General features: G+C 34.6%; 1 protein-coding gene across 1 annotated transcript in view; it reads right to left on the reverse strand.

The window, feature by feature from the left end:
- LOC102697724 (tumor necrosis factor alpha-induced protein 8) overlaps nucleotides 1-20,311 on the reverse strand; it is a 38,245-nt gene extending 17,934 nt beyond the window's left edge. The window contains exon 1 of the mRNA XM_015367393.2: nucleotides 20,102-20,311. Within this exon, the coding sequence (XP_015222879.1) occupies nucleotide 20,102 (1 nt within the window). The 5' untranslated portion in view covers nucleotides 20,103-20,311. The remainder of the gene's footprint in view (nucleotides 1-20,101) is intronic.

Below are 20,311 nucleotides of genomic sequence, written 5' to 3' on the forward strand. Positions count from 1 at the left end.
ATCAAATATGGTTATTGCATTTTAACATGCAACGCAAAGATTCTTGTGCAGTGAGTACAGTATATCCTTTTGTCAGCATTTACAACTCCTTGTTTAGTTGCTAGGCCTAATTATTGACCTAGACAATACCTAGGTGAATCATTTCTTAAACATCACAAAGTATCATGTTGAAGTGGTAATGTTAGTCTGACACGCCTTTTAGGAAAATCCAAACTACCTTCAACACTTCAGTTGAAGAATAGTTTTTAACTGTTTTCAGACACGTTCACAGCTATCAATTTTTACAATACCTAGTGCAAAGTGAGCAAGGAGACAACAAAGTTGAAAGACGTCTTTGAAAAGTATTAATACCTACAGTAAGTGTAAATATAAATAAATGACCATAATTATATGTTTAATTATTTTATTTCACCAGTAAAGTTGAGAACAAATAATTGTTTGCATGATAATGGAGAACAATTCAATTGCAATTACATGAATCAGAGTAAGAGTATTCTGAGTGGTGTATCTTGCTCAAGGGTATATTGGTACCATTTAGATAAATTCCAGTATACATTTATAAATTGTGTAAAAGACACCTAGCTATTTGTAGAACACCTGCAGAAAAAGTAAACTACCATACATTATAAAATTGATCAGAAAATATTCTAAACAATACTTTCAGGAAAACAACTGTATGCAGGTTGAAGCTTGAAAAAGAATGACATATAATGCATATTGTATAGCAGAGCCACATTACCCAATAAGGGGATTAGAATAAATCTAACAACTCTGATTGCAACACAATGAGACGCAGAAAGCAGGTTGAAAAACATTTGATTTCATCGCGTGAAATTCCCAGGTACTGTATCTGCAGTGTGACTTTCCTCCGTAAGAGGGAGACATTGTTCAAATAAAATTAACTGAACCTCAATTTTGTGGCCTTGTATGTTTTTCATGGTATCATTTTACATTATTCAAAAGTGAAATTGCAGAGTAGAAAATGATTTCCAAGATCTATTACCATTACACATTGGAATTTTCATAGAGAGAGATGTGACAGGTATGGACATGAAGGAGATTATCTTGCTTAGCCTGACAATTTTTGGGATGGGGACAATAGATTTCTTTCACAGAAAAGGGATGATGTGTAAATTTACAATAACAAGCAAACTAAACATATCACATAGCTGAGCCCTATAAGATTTAAGAACTCTGCTACACATTATCTGGGCCTACACTCTTTCTTACACTAATTCTCCTAGACCACCCACTCACATTTACTGTATCTTAAGCTTAATAAACTCCTCAGATTTGGGAAAGTCAGCACTGTTATATATGGTGGTTGTAGATTTTAATTCAAAATAGGTATAAAACATATTTAAGATGTTTGCCAGTTTCTGACCATCCATGCCATTTAAAAGTCAAAATATTAGCATTACTCTTCTGAGAAACACTGGCCATGAATTTAATGACCTGCCTGAACCCTCGTACCACGCATTGCATTATATACTCTATTTGTCCCTATACTGACCTTTTATTTCTGCATCAATCTATGTGTTCCCCTGATTAAAAGCAAGTTCTTTTTAATCCGTAAATTTTACTACTCCTACCCGTGGTTACCTATGCCTTCTTACTGGAAAAAGCCTTAAAGCATCTGCAATCATAGAGTCGCAGGACAGAGGCACAGTGGTTAATAATGGTGCCTCACGGTGCTAGAGACCTAGGTTCAATTGTTGGGGTGCTGTCTGGGTGGAGTTTGTACAGTATGTTCTTTCCATGTCTGAGGGGGTTTCCTTCGGGTGCTCCAGTTTGTTCCAACACTCCAAAGATATTCTGATAATTTAAGAGAATGATCACTTTATTGGATATACACAATTTCTTGTATTAGGAATTTGTCTTTTTCGCATACTCCAACTTGCTCCTCACGAGACCCACAGACAGGGAGAGAAGCTTGGGGTCAGAGCGCAGGGTCAGCCATTTCCAAGGTGCCCCGGGAGCAGTTGGGGTTAAGGGCCTTGCTCAGGGGCCCAACATACTGTAGTAGGATTCCTTTGCTGGTCGCGGGATACGAACCGGCAACCTTCCAGCCACAGACGCGGATCCTTAGCCACAGAGCAACCGCACTGCCCCAAGTTAAAGGTTATTTGGATTCTGTGAAAACTGACCCTGGTGTGAGTGTGTGCATGTTTGTATCTGTGAGCCCTGCTATGGAATAGCATCCAATCCACGGTGTATCCTGTCTTGCATCCCTTGCTTGCCAGGATAGACTCCAGCTCCCCCGTGATAAAGCAGTTAAGAGAAGATTGGATAAAGTGGTTAGAAAATGGTTGGATGGTGTCCAAATAGAAAGAAATATAAAAAGACACAACATCAACAAGTTCATGAATATCCTCTGATATATCTCTAAATTCTATTATGTGTAGTCAGAATAGCTCTTTGTCCCTTGAGTACTTTCTTTGTCCTAAAATTTTATTCATCTCATCTCCAGTTTATTTCTCATGAGCAGCAGCTGATAGACTGACCTGAGAAGCACTGTATTGAGATTAGACCAACGCAGAAGAGTCCATGCAAAGGATAAGTGGATATTTGAAACTGTCCCATAACATCAATCAATAACTCTGCTCATCCGCATGTAACAGATCGCATATTGATAAGTATGAAGTTACTATGACTATCAAATGTACTTTTTATATTGACACAAAACATCCTATAATATCAATGTGAAATGAAAACTATACAGATCATCCAAAATTAATTATATATTTGAAACAGAAAATAACTACTTAAGTATTCACCCCTCTTGAGTCAATATTTGGTAGAGGCATCTCTGGTAGAAATTACAGTCACGAGTCTTCTTGGAAACGTCTCTCCAGCTTTGTCCAGTACATCTGGAATTTTTGCCCATTCTTCCTTGTAAAATTGCACGTTACCTCAAGCTGGATGGGGACCATTGGTGGAACAGCAATTTTCAACTCCTTTTATGTTAATTAATCACAAAAAAATCCCAATTAAATATGATTAAGATCCATATTGCAACACAATAAAATGGATGTTTTAAAGTGCAACTGTTAATATACCCCAAGATGAATTAAAGAGCATCTGGAGATGCGATATTTAGTTTCTCATTAACATCAAAAATAATTTCAGAAGCCTTTTCCACATTAGCTTAAGGGTGAATGTGATCATAAAAAGCTGAGGAAACTCTCAAGGGAGACAGAAAGGATGCAGAGAGATGCTAAGCAGTTCAATGTCAGGTGTACACACACTCTCAGGATAATAGTTTGACACCAAGGATTGTTGTAGCCAGTAGCCAGATCCCTCCCCCATTATGTTTACTTGAGACTTCCTCGTCTTTATCCAGCCAGTGTAATGAAAACCCGAACCCGTTTAATTTCATCATCCTGCAATCTTGTTAAGCCATGTCTCAATAAAAGCAAGTATGCAAGCACTGCAAAACTAACAACATTAGCATGCAGCTTGTGCACATTGCCCTTCAGTGACTGAACAGGAGACAGAATCATAGTTGGCAGTGGGAATTTTTTTCTTCTCTCCTGGAGTTTGCATTTCAACCCTTTATTCTTACCTTGCATTTGCTTTGAACGATAATTAAAAGCCTTATTCTGTGCAGAACAGAGGATATCTCGAGGAAGCCGGCAAACAGTGTAGCCAATGGTAGGAACACATTGCACCTTAAGAAGAAATTCAAGGCTGTATTTCAAACCAGCGCTGCCATTAGAATAAATCACCTCTGGCTTACAATAAACCGAGACACCAACGCCGTTATATATAAAATTATGAACCCTGTGTGAAACTGTCTACACTCAATGCAATACTTCTTACCTTTATATAAGCAGATTTACTGCATGCTGCCCCCTTTTCCGAAAATAATTGCATTTTCACTTGTGAAAGCTGACTTTTTAAATTATTTAACATACTTATGTTTTATGAAGTTGGAAAGCAAGCATTTTCATCATCGTCTCTTTAATCCATTTCTCTACAAGAGTATGCCCATTCTAATTTAACAATCCTCGGAATTTAAGTGTTCTCTACATCACCAGATATTATGACAAAATACTGTACAGTATTCAACAAAGTAACACATCTGTCGACATTGACGTTGTTTGGTACAATTAGTTGTCTGTTGTTTGCCCTGTACAATTATTTAGTACCAGGATTCCAACGAATATACAGGACATTTTATGCTCTGGGAAGTATTACAGAATTCCTGGGACACCTCTACCTCAAAAAAAAATCCCAGTGAAACCTGTGAAACCTGTACAAGTGGTTTTAATCATCTAGCACTCTCCACCCATTATTGATGAGAACTAACTGGTCTGCAAGGAATAGCAATAGCAAAGCAAATCCCTTACCAAGTTGTATCATATTGTTTGAACCTCAACAAATCTAAACCTATAAATTTAACTAGAACAAAGAGCAAGACAACAAAGAAAGCACGCAAACATGGACAAAACTCATCGCAGGTCGCTACAGATCTGGCACCACAAGTCTAACATTTAGAATTAGCAAAATTGAACAACAAAAACAGAAAAGTTAAAAACAAAGACAATGAGTAAAGGTTGCTAAGCAACTTCACATACTGTATTAAGGACAGAACATGCAGTCATTAGTACAGTCATAAAGAAACTTCAAAATAAAAGCATGTTTTTAATTTAGATCAATGATGAAATGATCAATTCAACTTATGCTTTATATTACTACCTTTTCAACACAGAACAAAACATTAAATAAAATCTTTATTACAAACACTTTGCAAGTTTTCTGTAGTCTACAATAACCATTATCTATCATTTATAAATGATATGTTAAATTGTCATAATATAATCAGTATGTGGTAAAAATTATTTGACATAAGTCTGTTTAGTTTAAATACATTGAAAACATTACAGTATTTTAAATGTATGAACATGGCAGAATATAGAAATGTAAAATCATCTGGAGGATTAGTCAAAAGGTTCACTGCTGTGCAAAAGTCTTTAACATTTCAGCTGTTACAATATGTGATACATTCCCAGAAAGTATTGTCCCACTTTTTTTCTAGGTCAGAATGTGTTTGACTACTAATTGCAGTGGGGTTCTCTGAATGTTTCAAAGCTCTGAAACAGGAAGTGAAAAATCTAAATCCAAACTAAATGACACCAAAAGTACTATTCTCCTGTGACATTCTTTTTTAAAAATCGGTGGCATTAATACCATGCATGCTGTGAGAATGACCAGTTCACTCAAAGCCTCCACCAGTGGTTTTGACTGCTATAACAAAGTCCATAACAATAACAATAATAATCATAATTCATATTTAATATAACAACCACTATTAAAGCATGCCGTTTAGAAAACTTCATCTTGATCGGAATCTTCAAAAACTTGAACACACCAGTCCAAGGTAACATATACATGAGCAGCCAATGAGCAGTGTGATAGTAGTAAATCCTTCATATTTACCAGCCAAATCCAATTCTCTCTTTATCAGGTGTTCTTTAACAATTTGTTCAACTCTATACATCCATACAATCTGAGAAATAACAGCTTCAATTAACCATAGATTATGCTGGACAACAGAGATGTGCTGTTCTCAAACAATTTGTTCTTTGTGAATTCATCATTTTAGTGAATCAAATGAATTGAGTTATGAGTACCCACATAATTTGGTCATTTGATTCACTACGTTTTTCAGCTCAGTAAAACTAGTCAAGTATCAAGCCTAACGTGCCTACACAGGAGATAATTCAGTTCCAGTCTCACAGTAAATGTTAAACAATTTTATATGCCCAACCCCAAGCGAAACACACTTAGCCTTCTGAATAATGAAGTGTGTGATTTTGAGAGATAAATAATATGTTTTAGCTGTTTATTTCTGACAGCTGTATTGATTCAATTTTCTAAAGCTTCCTGAATCACATCAAGCTACAGTATAATAATACATACTGGATATACTTACAAGAGGAATGCATCATTTATCCGTTTTAAAAGTTCAGTAACTGATACATTATTATGTATTAATTTGTCAATGGAAATCTGCTCAAGAATACACCCATAATAAAATGTGATAATGTTACTACTTTTTTAGTTTTCCATTACCATTTCACTGTTAAAAACGTTTTATTTGATGTGTTCAGAAAAATGAATTTATAAATTGGCACTTACTCTTTTATTAATTTCAATAGGCTCCTGCATGTATAATTTTGCCTTAATCACAAAATTAGTTTCTCAAACTACATATCTACCTATGTGGAAGAAGGAAAACTATCAATTTCACGTGATTACCTTGTTTTTCATTTAGTTTCTTAAATGATTAAGCTTAATTTCAGTGATTATTTTGCTGAATATACCATTGTGTTTCCAAATTCCCTGTACTGTACTGCTGTTGAACCCTTGAGCAAGATATTTCACTTATATTGTACCAATAACATGCTCTCCAGTCATCACTGTAAATGAGAATGTGATCACAATGGACATACAGTACCGTACCAGGTAAAAAAAAAAGAAATAAAAATAGCACCCATCACAGAATAAATATAAAGTTTTATGTACCAATTATCAATGCACATATAACAACATTAAGCAAAAAAGGAAAACATGATAAACTAAAGGTCAATATGGTTAGCAAAATCTAATTTTAATTAACAGTGCAACTTTATGTTCACTATGTTTACACATCAGATAATGTCTGATTATTCATTTGTGCTACAGTCATGGAAAATGTTATCGTATTTCTGCTGTGCATACTCAAGAGGGACTACCTCATGAAAATTTGTAGCCAGTAAACCTACATAACCTACATAAACCTACATAATAATAAATCCACGTAAAATGGTTATTTAGAATAAAAATGATGGAAATACTATGCATTTTTAATTGCCTTGCCATTAAATTAATTACTTACCAGTGACATAGAGAATTTTAAGTATACTACTGACAGGTTGGATTGTCATTTAAATTCATCCTGTTCAAACTATTTAAATGCCATCTTTTGCAAATTAGAACTGTGAGCATAGTATTGTATTCTCCTGACTGTCACTGTAATTATACAATGCTCTAACTGAAGGTGTCCGATCTGGAAGAGTTTCAAAATCCATCGTAACAGTCTTGTTCTTTATATGATTATCTACTAGAATCTTAAGAATGTCATTCTGTATGTTCTATGTTGTGAATTGAGACTTGTTTTCTTCAACAGAAATGATTGCATTAACAATCATAGTTTTCATTTGCATTGACTGTTAATATAGAGGGAGGGGTGCATTCACAAAATTACTATTTATATTAGTAAAAAGTTGCCTTTTTCAGGCAGCATGGTGGCACAGAGGTTAGCATTAATGGTCAATTTTAGACTTGGTGTGCTCTCTGCTTGGAGCGTGTAAGTTCTCCCCATGTTCGCATGGCTTTTTGTTGAGTGTTCTGGTTTCTTCCCACAGCCCAAAGACATACTGGTTGGTTAACTAGCTTCTGGGACAATTGGTCCTGATGTAAGAGTGTGTACTGTATGTTCATGCCTGTGTGTGCCCTGTGATGGACTGGCATACCGTCCAGAGTGTATCCTGCATCATGTAGGCTAGCATTCCAAGATATTGATCAAAATTAAAATGCATTTTGTAACATATTGATTTCAAAGACTTAAATTTATTTTCTAGATGGATTTCTCACACTTCTTAAAAAGTGTTCCTCCAACTTAAATGTAAGGCATTCAAAGTTAGGTAATTTGTAAAGCCCTAATATATATATATAGTATAATGTATATTCAGTTACATATTCACACATTCATATATTCACTTGCACAACCCCTTTGGATATTTCATATTCATGAGATTCATGATGAATAATTGCATTTAATGCATCTCTTACAGAACGTGCCCTTGCCATTTATATAGGCAAAACAGGAAAAAGGCTGTCTGACTGTTTCAGGGAACAAGTCAAGAGTATTGAGGATTAAAGATCTCCAAGCCATGGTTACACTGATCTTTGTCTTTGTGTCCTTTTACAGAGTCTGCAGGACTCTCTTTCCAGAAAGACATCGGAAACTGAGATTGTCCTTAAACCTGGAACACACCTCTACCAGATCTCAATGACAGATTTTCTTTTTAGAACCTTGCTATTCATTTACAAATGACAGATTTTTACACCTCTCCCCAAGATTTCCATTTGTTTGTACATTCTTTGCCACCTGCTGTGCCCTGCTGTTTTATTCTCCTTTGTTTTATAAACACTGCATCTATTCTCTCAACCACATGAAGAAGCTTCAGCAACACAAAAGTTGCAAAAAAACAAGTTGTTTTTTTATTTACTTTTCAGCATGGAGTAAACCTTTACCATAACCTATAATTATGCTTAGAAAGGATTTCTGTGAATTTTGGCTACTTCAATTTGTATTAGAGACTTGCACACATCCATATTACTTAGTGCTCGCTAAATGGAAAATCTCTGGACAAGTTATACCAAGCAGTCCACACAACCACATTTTTATAATTTTGTGAATAAAAATTGTTTCTTGGGCACAATGACCAGAAATACTATACCCTTCGGTAAAACTAAGATGTCAGCCACTTGAAACTAAAACTGAGAGATGTAATTCCAAATGAAGTGCAGAAAATCAAAATAATTTAGTTTACATAAACTAGGCAAGTGGAAAAAAAGCAGTTAAAAGAATTTTGTTTGGACAACTCAACTCCTGATATCTAAACCTGTAGCTGTCGCAGAACAGAGTTTACACCAATATGCTGATGTTCAGTAGGAAAATAAGATCACAACCAGATCAGTAATCAGCTCATTCTATGTGGGATGAGCTCTACGAATACAATGGCTGTGTCCATTGGGATGTGATGACAATGTTTTTTCAGTAGTTCCGCCAGGAGGATTTTTGTGAGGTGACATAATGGAGAGGAAACCTGTGTTATTTTTGCTGTAAAGCACTAGCAATTAGTGGCATGGATTTGGTCTACAGACCTTGGTCTATTACATCTGGTCAAGGATCAGTAGTGATTTGTTATACATTGATTTGTGTTCTGAAATAAAATCATGATACCCAGAGGTAGTAAACACAATTGGTTTGCACTGAGCTTAAAGAGAACTTTTGTAGGGGTTGTTTGAAACAAAATGTGTCACTTTCAACTGTCTAAAAACACTCAGATCTAAAAGATCTTCATCTACAAGATCTTCATCAGAATATACTCCTTTTGTCAAACCTAAAGCAGGCAATACCATATTCAGTCCTGTTAAATATATTCACCACACAGTGACACATGTCAGTTGGTTTTCCTTCTTTACACAATCATTATGGTTTATTACAATCTAAGAAGACAGTGTTCATACTGTACACATTACTCTTTACATGTCTTTACCCTGACCAATCCCGTATCTGGCTCCTTAAAACCATCTGCAGTATCCATTCATTTTCTAACAGCTTCATCACACAGACACAAACACAATGTAGACACACACATACTCACACCCCCATTATTATCCCAGAAACACAGCCCCACCTGGAAGATGCGACGGCACCCATAGTGCACCAGTCCGCTCACCACACACCAGCTATCAGTGGGGAGGAGAACAGAGTGATGAAGCCAATTCATAGATGGGGATTATCAGGAGGCCATGATTGGTAAGGGCCAATGGGAAATTTGGCCAGGATGCCGGGATAACACCCCTATTCTTTTCGAGAAACACCCTGGGATTTTTAATGAGTCAGGACCTCGGTTTTACATCTCATCCAAAGGATGGCACCTTTTTACAGCATACAAAATGTAAACGAACTTTGTTGATCAACACTTGGTGTGGGTGACTGACTAATTACAACATTCCAGGATGTTGCACGTAGGGCTGGGCGATATGGCCAAAAACATTATCACGATAAAAAATTTAATATCAGTCGATATCGATAATTATCACGATAAATGTCATATCATTATTTCTTTCAAGTTTAAAGGCAGATTTTTTCTCCTGAGTGAAAGTTGAAGAAACCAGACAGTAAACTGGTAAATTAAACAACTTTTTATTTTAAGAACACAACAAACACTTGCCAAACAGCAGAAACATTAAACAAATCTGTTAGCTGCCCGGTCTGCAACACGCACGCGCACGCGCACAGTATTTTGTGTGCATGCGCATATCATGCCCAAAGCATAAACATATATATCAAACATTTATCGCACTTTTGTTAAAATTATATAGAGGAAAATTATATCGCGATAATTATCGTTATCGAATTATCGCCCAGCTCTAGTGGCACGTACCAAAAGTTATACTCAACTTAAAGCTTTTGTGAATTGCTCCTTTTCTATTTCCTAGGAGTTCTGAATTAGATGCATTCTTTATCTGAGCAGATTAAAACACAGTTTATTGAGAAAAAACAATGAAGTGAAAGTTATTTAAATACACCAAATGTTTCAATATGGAAGTCCAGGTGCTTTCTGGTTACTTTTTTGGGAATTTATTTACAATTTTAAGGGGAACTACTTTATACTTACTCAGTCTGCTTAATGTGACAGCAAGGCTATTATTATTATGCTTAGGATTAAGTACTCAGAAAAAAAAGTATAATAATGTTTCTTTTGCCTTGAACAGAAAATCGCCCTGGCACTGTTTAACTTCATCTCAGTTTCGTAGGAATGTTGAGAAGATAGGAGACCCACAATTAAAATGGGCCGACTCACTAAAACAAATGAGGACAAATGTAAACTGAACTCCTCCTGGCACCCCCAGTGATTAACTTCCCACAGCAATGCCTCTTGGGCAGTAACTCCCAATGGGAGACACAACTGCACACGAACCCCAGATGAAATAGAATCCTCCAATTAGCAATGTTAATATTCTCATATGAGCAATATTGCCAGTTTTCATCAAAATAATTCCTAGCAGCCCTAAGGTTCTCCTTGAATTTTCTGTCACAATTTTTGGTTCTGTAAATTTTGAAACTGAAACATTTCACTGTACACTATACCTGGCAAAAGATCACTAGTCTTTCTAGGTAGACTATTGTTTTAAATGTCACACCATGCCATAGTTGCTACAACAAAACTGAAACACAGTTAATTTGTGTGCTCCTTAAAACTAGAGCAACAGGTTTATATTACATAACCCCTAAATTCGTTTTTTTTTTTTTACGCTTGATACATTTGATAAAGAGAATTTCTGGGTGACATTATAAATTCAATTCTTCTTATAAAGTGCATAAGAAACATTACTTAGACTTCTGATGTTTATTTTGTATAATGATACATTTTTCCATAGCATCTAATTGTATTGCAACATCCTTCAGTCTTGTTTGTGACAATTAGATCACAGAAAGGAAGGGAAAGAGAACTAATTGGTTTTTTTTTAATGATCTATAATTTACACGGTCCTGTAGGGACCTGAATATCTGAATATGTGCACAGCAATGCTGGACTGTAGGAAAGTCCACAAGTTATATAGTGTGTCCATTGGATGACACCTAAGAGACATTATTTCTACTCCAAATTTTCAGGCTATGAGCCTGCCAAACTTATACCTCTGAGATCATGTTTTAAACACATTAGCATTACCGAGATTTTGTTGTTTATTTTGTGGGATGATACAAAGGAGAAAAGAAAACTTGAAAGGTTTGATTTCTACCAAGAAACCAACAAGGAAAGATGTACAATGTACTTTACCAATTAAAAAAGAAACTGGAAAATGGTTTCAATAAATATTTATATTTAGGAACTCATGTATTTTTATTAAAAAACAAAGGCTGCTGAGAGAATTCTAATTTTAAGCAAACTCTTTGAAGATTCCACTTGTACAATGAAAAAAGAGTACTACTAGATTGCTGGCTTTATGTGACAGAAGAAAATTTTCCTTTTGTATAGGTGTAATTCATTCTTACTTTGTGTAATAACATAAAAACCCCTTGAAGTACCCTCCGTGGTTTCAATATAACTTTCCTAGGTTTCTGTTCTTTGCACTGACTGATAGTTTCCACATCCTCTGCAGAAACAGTGCCAATATTAGTGTACAAATCAATCTTAATCAAATTTAACAATCTATAGCATAGCAAAAACATGGGCAGACATTTAGAAGTGAACACAGGACTGCAAATAAAACTAATATATGAAAGCTTCCAATCCTTAAAATGACACATAATAATACATCACTGACAAACCTTCAGTTGTAGTTACTGTAATTATATGAACCTAAACAACGCCTACAGTGACTTGGAATAATACGCATATGTAGTGTTTACTTTTAAACTGTAATTAACCTAATTGTGTTTATTATGATGCAGTCCACTGATAACCCAAACAAGGGGCACTTTAAACGTAAAGTTGCTAACATTACAAAGAAAGTCACCTTTATATTCAAATCAACATCCAATGGATTCAGTTAAGAGATCAGAAGTAAATGTCTAGCAACAACTGAAAGGTATTCTGCTTGAGGTACAGAACAGATCTATCCCAAGAGTAAGTAAATCACAGGCTAGAAAACAGTGACCCAGATGGTTTACAATAAATTGAAATAAAAATAAAAAGCATCAAGTAAAATGACTATAATACAGGTTACACTTAAAGGAATAAAATAAATTGCAATCACAGGAAAAAGGATATATACTGTAAAAGAGAAACTAATACTGTAATGGAGACTAAAATATTTTTTTTTAGTATTACAACTGAAAAATGAGAGTAACGAGAGAAAAAATGTTTCTGGGGTAATAATGAAAACCATCTAGATGATGAAATGGAAATTGCTGTTGTACTAAATGAATATTTTACTCATGTATTTACCAAGGAAGAAATAAACAACAAGCCACAGGCTGTGGAAGGACAAAGGTTTCTTTTAAATGAAACAGCCAGAAGTGTTACACATACAGTACTAGAATCACATTAGATAAATCTTCAGGGTCTTATGGTACTATATGATGTATACTTAAAAAAACAAGAGATATGATTGATACAGGCAATACCCATGGAGCGGAGAAATGTTAATATAGTTTCCATCCATAAAACTGAACCAAGTAATTATAAGCCAATAATTCTTGCTTATAATGTATGTTAGATTATGAAAATCATGATTAGAATAGGGAAAGCATCTATATGGATCAGAGTTCTAGGGGAAAGGTAGTTCTAACAAAGAACTTGTTAGAGTTCTTTAAACAAGGAACACAACAAACCGGACACACACAAAGCAAATGAAACCACTCTGTATTTCAGAATGTTTTTGATAATGTTCACCACAAAATATGAATTCTTGATTTGCTGGCAGTAAGCATTCAAGGTAATGTTTGTATTTTAATTGAGAACTGGTAAACTGATAGGAAACAGGGTACAGCAAATGTTCCAGTTGGGGTTATGCAATTAGAGGAGTGCCACATGGATCTGTATTAAGACCACTGTTTATCTTAAGTTAGATTCTGGTCTACATAGTAAACTAGATTGAGGATGACAGTGCAATAGGATGACTTCCAAATGTTTTAGAAGCAATAAGGGAAATTCATAAATTATTTAGAGAAATTCAAGATGGGGTATGCACCTGGTTGATAACATTTAAGACAGACAAGTAACAGGTCTTACATGAAGGAAGCAGAAACAAAAAGGATGAGAAATGCCAAGATTGAAGAAGCTACTGATGAAAAAGAATTTGTAAAGTGCCTATGCTGAAATATTCAAACTAGGAGGAAAAATGACTACTGTAGAAATTCTAGAGCAAATTTAAAGAGAGTCAGAATGTTAGGATACAACCTGTCGTTAAAAGAATGGAATTTAAATAAAGGGATGTTATGTTAAAAACACATGTCACCACATTAGATATTTCATTCCTATGAAATGGAATAAATCCTGAGAAGAGCAGCCAGATACATTCCAAGGCTTAAAGCACATTTTTAGTCTAAGGAGACTGCAATGGGACAAAATCTGAGTGTTTAGAACCTTCAAAGGCACTGACAAAGTCAACCCAATGGACTACTTCAGATTCAGCAATGAAACTCAAAAAAAGATGAACAATCTATATTTTTTACATCTTACTATCCAGTCCTAACACTGAAGCCAAGACCCAGGCTTTAGTTTCAAGAAATAGCAGGAATGAGACCCTGTGATCAATTTAAATACTAGCAACTAAACGGACAATGTAGATAAATGGCCTCCTCTCCTTTGTAAACTCTTATGTAAACTCTGATTTTATGTTCTATTACCCTGAACAAGAGCTGTGAATAAAAATGGCATCTAATATAAAATAATTAATCAAATAATTAAATGCAAACCAATACAACTGATAATGCTGCATAACATATTGTCACTAATGAAAATACAAGGCACAAAAGAAAAAAAACCCACCATGTTTAGTTTCAGTTTATAATGAAACTATCAAACTAATGATACCTTTGTGAGTAACTCGCAGTTAAAGCACCTAACAGAAACTCAAACACAACTGATATTAGGTAACTAGGGAAATCCCACAAAAACACCTTACCTATGGTTTTGTTCATGGCTTCATTATAATTTATGGACAATTAAGCTAGAGATTAAAATCATTTTCCCCCACCTTTCAGAGGAATATGTTACTGATCTCTACATTTAAAAAAAGGAAGAATCCTATTTCATACTTGTTAATATGATAAGTATGAATGCAAAACTAGGAAACTAACACATTTAAATGCCCAGTACACTCATATATGAAACTCTATGAAAAGATTTGTAAAAAACATATGCGTACAGTACATGGCAGTGTTAACAAATTACAATAGGATAGGGAGGCAGATGGATTCAGCTTACTCTGCAGACTGTTCCACTCACGGGCCGTAATAAAATGAAATGACTCACATCCAAAGTCATTAGTTACTCTTGGGAGGTGGTTCAGTTTGATAAAAGTACTACATCATAAATTGTATAATGGCATAGAGCACCACAGTAAAATTGTTAAAGCATGAAGGTGTTTGCCCAATTAAAGCTTTGTAAAAACTATTTCAAATTAGTGAAGCTTTTGCAGGACAGGATCAATCAATCAAAGACTAAGCATCAAAATGATGAGTGTGACAGGGGGTGACATTGATAAATCTTGCCATAACAAAATAAGGCATTTTAAGGAGAAAATGTGCTCAAAGCTTATTTGGTCATTCTAAAGAGAAACCTGTTTTGTTGCTATAGGGAAATTATTAATACTGTTAAAAATCAACAATAACGGTGCACATTTAGGCCTCATTGATACCCAAGTAATAATTATTTAAAAGAAATTACCTAAAATAAAGAAATGGGGATCTGTTTCTGTTTGCTTTTTATTAGAACCTGTTTATTACTGTATAATATCCGTTTATCAGCTCTGAGATATATTAAGTTTTTATTTTTACCTTATTAAAGAGACTGAAGGTTTTTGTACCATTTACTGTACTTATACACCTCAAGCACCATATGGAATTAAAGCTTTAATTTCTGTATTGAGATTACTGTAAAGCAGTTTACTTTGACAAAGCATTCTTCTAAACATTTGGTGGAGGAAGGAAACTGTGGTTGAGGATATTCTAGTTTGCAGAACCAAAAGCTTGCAATCTGTCTTACAAACTAGCTCCAACACTTCTCGAAACTGACTGTCAAAGAAGAAAAGCACAAAACTCTTTTCCTGTTTCACAAGATCATAAGACAGTTATTCCTACAGCATATATATGTATAAGGTAAACTGCAAATTTAACACATACCACATCACTGGAAATGATCTACAAATATTTTTTATAAACACAAAATTATGTTATGTACTGTAATAGAACATCATCAACACTTTCAGAATCAGAGCTGATCTTTGCTAAACCTATACATAAAAATACAACCAAAATGCAAAAACATTTTCCTATCGATTTGAACCAATCATAAAACATGCAATGTAAGCTTTGATTAAATCAAGATATAAATCACATCTCTAAGAAGAACACAGCACGTGTTATCATGAGTTCCTTTAAAGTCTAAATTTAAAACAGTCCTTGTTTATATGGATTGTGGATCACAAGGCCATTCATTTAGTTTTGTTCACAAGTTATTTTGTCACCACTTGGAACCTAAATTAACATCAAATGATTCAAAATGTACTGTATTACAGGAATGTCAAACCTTAAAAAGTCACCGCCTATGACATACAAATACAAGCTTGTTTTTCAAGTGCTGACTCAATCATGTTTTTGATAACTTAAAGACCCAGATACTTCTCCACCTCTTTATCCAAATGTTTAATTTTGTGTCTTATCATTGTTGTTAAAAACGGACTATTAATCCCATCAAACAATTTTGAAGCCTATATAGAAAACTGTATTTTTACCTTTTATTATCCAATTCGAAAGGAAGACATAAAATCAAAGATGTTAATGATCTTTTAGCACCTATATCTAAAAAAAAGATAATAATTATAATAAGTCCTTGCATTTCTATAGCATCATTCCTTCCATGAGATCTCAAAGTGCTTTACATATAGAAAGGAACTCACTAACTCACTCACTGACTGAAGCTGCACCCATCTTCTTGATAAAAATTACCCATTTGCATTCTAAACACTTGTTTTTAATAGTGTTAATTTTGTTCATAATTAACAGGTCTCAATTGTTTTGTCAACAAATACTGATAACAGCACCTGCTGTGGAATTTTTCACAATGTTCTTTTAACACTGAGACCGTTTCAATTAAAATATAGGAGAGTGTCTATTATAATGTCTAGGTTAGCTCATGAGACAATTATGCATACCCACTGTGGAATTTAGCCAGGATACCAGGGTTAACAACTTCTACTCTTAAGAAAAGTACAATGGGATCTTTAATTACCAAGGAGTCAGGATCTTAGTCCTATAGTGTTATTCCATGGTACTGTTTGTAATAAAAAACGGATGTTAATCTCAGTACCTTAGCTAAACTCCCTGTTTAATGTCTCATCCAAAGGGGCAGTACCTCTTACAACGCAGTGTCTCCTGCCACCAAACAGGACCATGGTTTGGAAAAGTCTGGTCCAAAGTGAAGAAAGGCATGTACTGGTTCTCTAATACCATTTACAGCATCAACCTCCTTCTTCTTAGAGGTCTCCAATTGTATTACTGACCAATCCCAACTTTCTTTAGCTTCTGAGATCTGGCAAGATCAGGCAACAAGGTGATAAAACTGTTCTTGTTAAATATATATATATGTATGTATGTGGTTTGCATGCTTAATCTGTATATTTAGACACCATTTTGAATAATTTAAGTAGCAAAGATACAACTTGAAAGCAAATTTCAAAATGTCTTCCAAAACAATGATAACATGAGTGTTCTCTGATAGCATCTTTTCCACACACAGAGTGAAATTCATAACCACAGTTCACTCCACTTTTTAAAGCTACAGTACTACAAAACCTGAAAGACTTTTAGACAGATACACATTATTCAAAAAGTTAATTAAAATCGTAACTGTTCATGGTATTTGTGAACAATTGAAGTATAAGGATTTCACAGCCTTATTATTTGGTTCTTTAGACTGAAGTTTTCATTGGAGTTCTAATAAAAAGAACCAAAACCATCCTGAAGTGGAGAGCAATATCTCTATTGAATTGGGCGACGTATTCACAATTCTGTTTGTTCACAATTTAATAGAACCACTTCACCAGACATTTTGTTGCCTTGTTTTGAATCACAGAATGTGGTGTTGCGCATACCTGGAAATTTAGCCTATTTTGTGACGTAAATAAGAGATTTTACATATTACTATGAACATTTTACTTTCATTTTGTTTTGAAATACACTCATCAATGTCAAATCTTTTTCAACCATGAAATATAAAAATAGCATTGCAGTTCCTCTTTAGGAAACTGTTGAAATAAGTTATTAGGGGCATTGGACATAAAAAAGTAGAGGGCCTAAAACCAATTGAATCATCATAAATTTATAAATCAAAACAATATGACTGTTAAAAAACCTAGGCCTGTGTCACATTCCATGTAGGATAGTGGCAAGTCAAAGTGCTATTCAGTCTACAGGATTTCTGCTTGAGGTTCACTGCATACCTAAACAATTTTTATTACTTTTTTTTAATCCTTGGGTGTATGTATATATGTAAAATAAATATGTGGATGTCCTCAGACACACAAATGGTTTCAAAGAAAAGATTTAATAAAATAAATCAAGAGATAAAATGCCAGACTTGAAGTTATGAAAGAGCGTGTTGCAATGTTCAGTCATGCATGCTCTAGCATGCCATGTCATGCCTTTCTACAGCACTAAATGGAATTCCTTGGGGGGCTTGACTCGCACACTTGTGTTGATTAAGAGGCACAAAAAAAGTTGCCACTTCTGCTATCCTCAACGGCAGCTGCTGACAAAGAACATTACCCAATATATGGATAGGGTTTGTACCAGGATAAGAAAGACATGTATCCCATTCATTTTTCCAAACATCTTTCTAACTCCTCTTTTTCAGCTTACTAGTTCTAACTGTGTTTACTGCACTGAAAGTCCTCCATTTAAAACAAACATTCCTTTAAATTCATATTTGCCGTACTGTGAAAGTAATGGTTGATGGCACACACAATGATTACATTGAACAAATGACAACCAGAGTAGGGCCCTCCTGTTTCCTAATACTTATAAATGTAAAAATATATTTTCTAATGGTGACAGTCTTCCCAACATACAGTACAAATACATCTGTATATTTTTGTGCGGCACAAATACACAAAGATCATAATGTTTCTAAATGCTTATCATTTTTATAATATTTTTTAGAACTTTTGCATTACTTCACCGAGAATAATTCATATCCGCTAGATTGACAACAGCTGAGAATATTTAAAGCATTTTACCAATTAAGAGCAACTGAAGCAATGTGTTAGTAATTACATGAGACACCCAGGCTGTTCTGCAACTCAAACTAATTGCACCTAAGTATAACAGACCTATTATGCTTCACTGCTGCTCGATTTCACAAGTAGCACACAGAAACACCATTCATAAGTAAAGTGTTAATCTCTTCATAGATTAGGAAAAGACATAACATCCATAATAGTTAAGTTTTTCAAAATAATTTTATGATGCCATACGTAGAAGTGTGAGCTTTACATATACTAAAGAAACTAGTAGTACAGCTACATTCAAGAGATATACACAAGCGTTTATTTCTTGATAAATCTAATTTATTAACAGTTACAGCACTAAAACACCATTTTCAAGAAAAACAAAAACTCTTCGAAAGACCAGAGTAAGAGAAAGAGAGAGTAGTATTTCAAAACACACGTTTCATTCAAGAGAATGGCAACGAAAATGACTGTTTGTTGCACGAAGGGAATGTGTAAGCTTGTCTGTCACTGGTTAACATAAAATAATCGATAACTTGTCTTGTGTAATGTTTTTTAATAAACCGGGAAAAAACATTTTGATCATTCACATACTAATAAGACTTAGAAACAAAACTACAACGACTATAACGCAAGGCTCTATATTAAAGCTATCACCCATCGTCGTCGTGTAATTTCCTCTGTTAATACGTTTCACCAACATAACTAATAATATACTACGCTACAGTTAAAGCTGTTCCGCGTTACAAAATGAATACATATACAATCTCATTACGATAGGATCCTTGAGTTCAGTCTACACAACATTGCTGCAGTTCCAAAATCTTAAAATGAATTTTATTTTTTTTAAAAACATACGATGGTATCTTACTGATACGGTATCCCTAAAGGTAAATAGCATACGTTTCGGATGTGACTATAATCCAATACTGTGTGCCACACAACAAAAGGTGTTGAACGAAATTGTAGGTTTTAAAAATGCTTCTCTCCTTCATGCCGCTTTTTCAATCGTTTCTGCTAGTTAAAGATAAAAAATGTTTCTAAATCATCAACCACTATATACATCAAATGTGTTGAGTCTAGCTTTTGAGTTACCAAAGGTAATGTGCTCTGAAACATCTCGAATACATTTTAGGAAATTTGGAATTACTCCTCTCTTCAAACAATAGTTTTAAGAGCTAGCTTACCGACATTGCATTCCCTATTTTAAGTTTATTTTAACGATGCCAAATGCTGCTTTTTAAAGACATTATATCGCGGTTTTGATCCGTTTCGCACGTTTGCAAACAGTCTGCTGAGAAATACTGAAAGCATACAAAATTCAAACTCTCTTCAAAGTTTTGAAGTCGATCTGAGTACTTACTGTGTGAATAATGTCAGGTCCTTTAGTTGATAGAAGCAAAGTCAAATCCGATGCTTTCAAAGAAAACCTGCTATTCCTGAAGACTTTTGTTGTTTACTCAATATACACATACAATATATTGGGGACTGTGGCAAAGTATGCTGAGAGGGAGTCGCAATGGACGATTTTACAACACATCCAACTCCAAAGTTTGACAGCGGAAATACCACC

The sequence above is a fragment of the Lepisosteus oculatus genome, chromosome 3 (assembly GCF_040954835.1).
Source record: "Lepisosteus oculatus isolate fLepOcu1 chromosome 3, fLepOcu1.hap2, whole genome shotgun sequence".
Taxonomy (NCBI): Eukaryota; Metazoa; Chordata; class Actinopteri; order Semionotiformes; family Lepisosteidae; genus Lepisosteus; species Lepisosteus oculatus.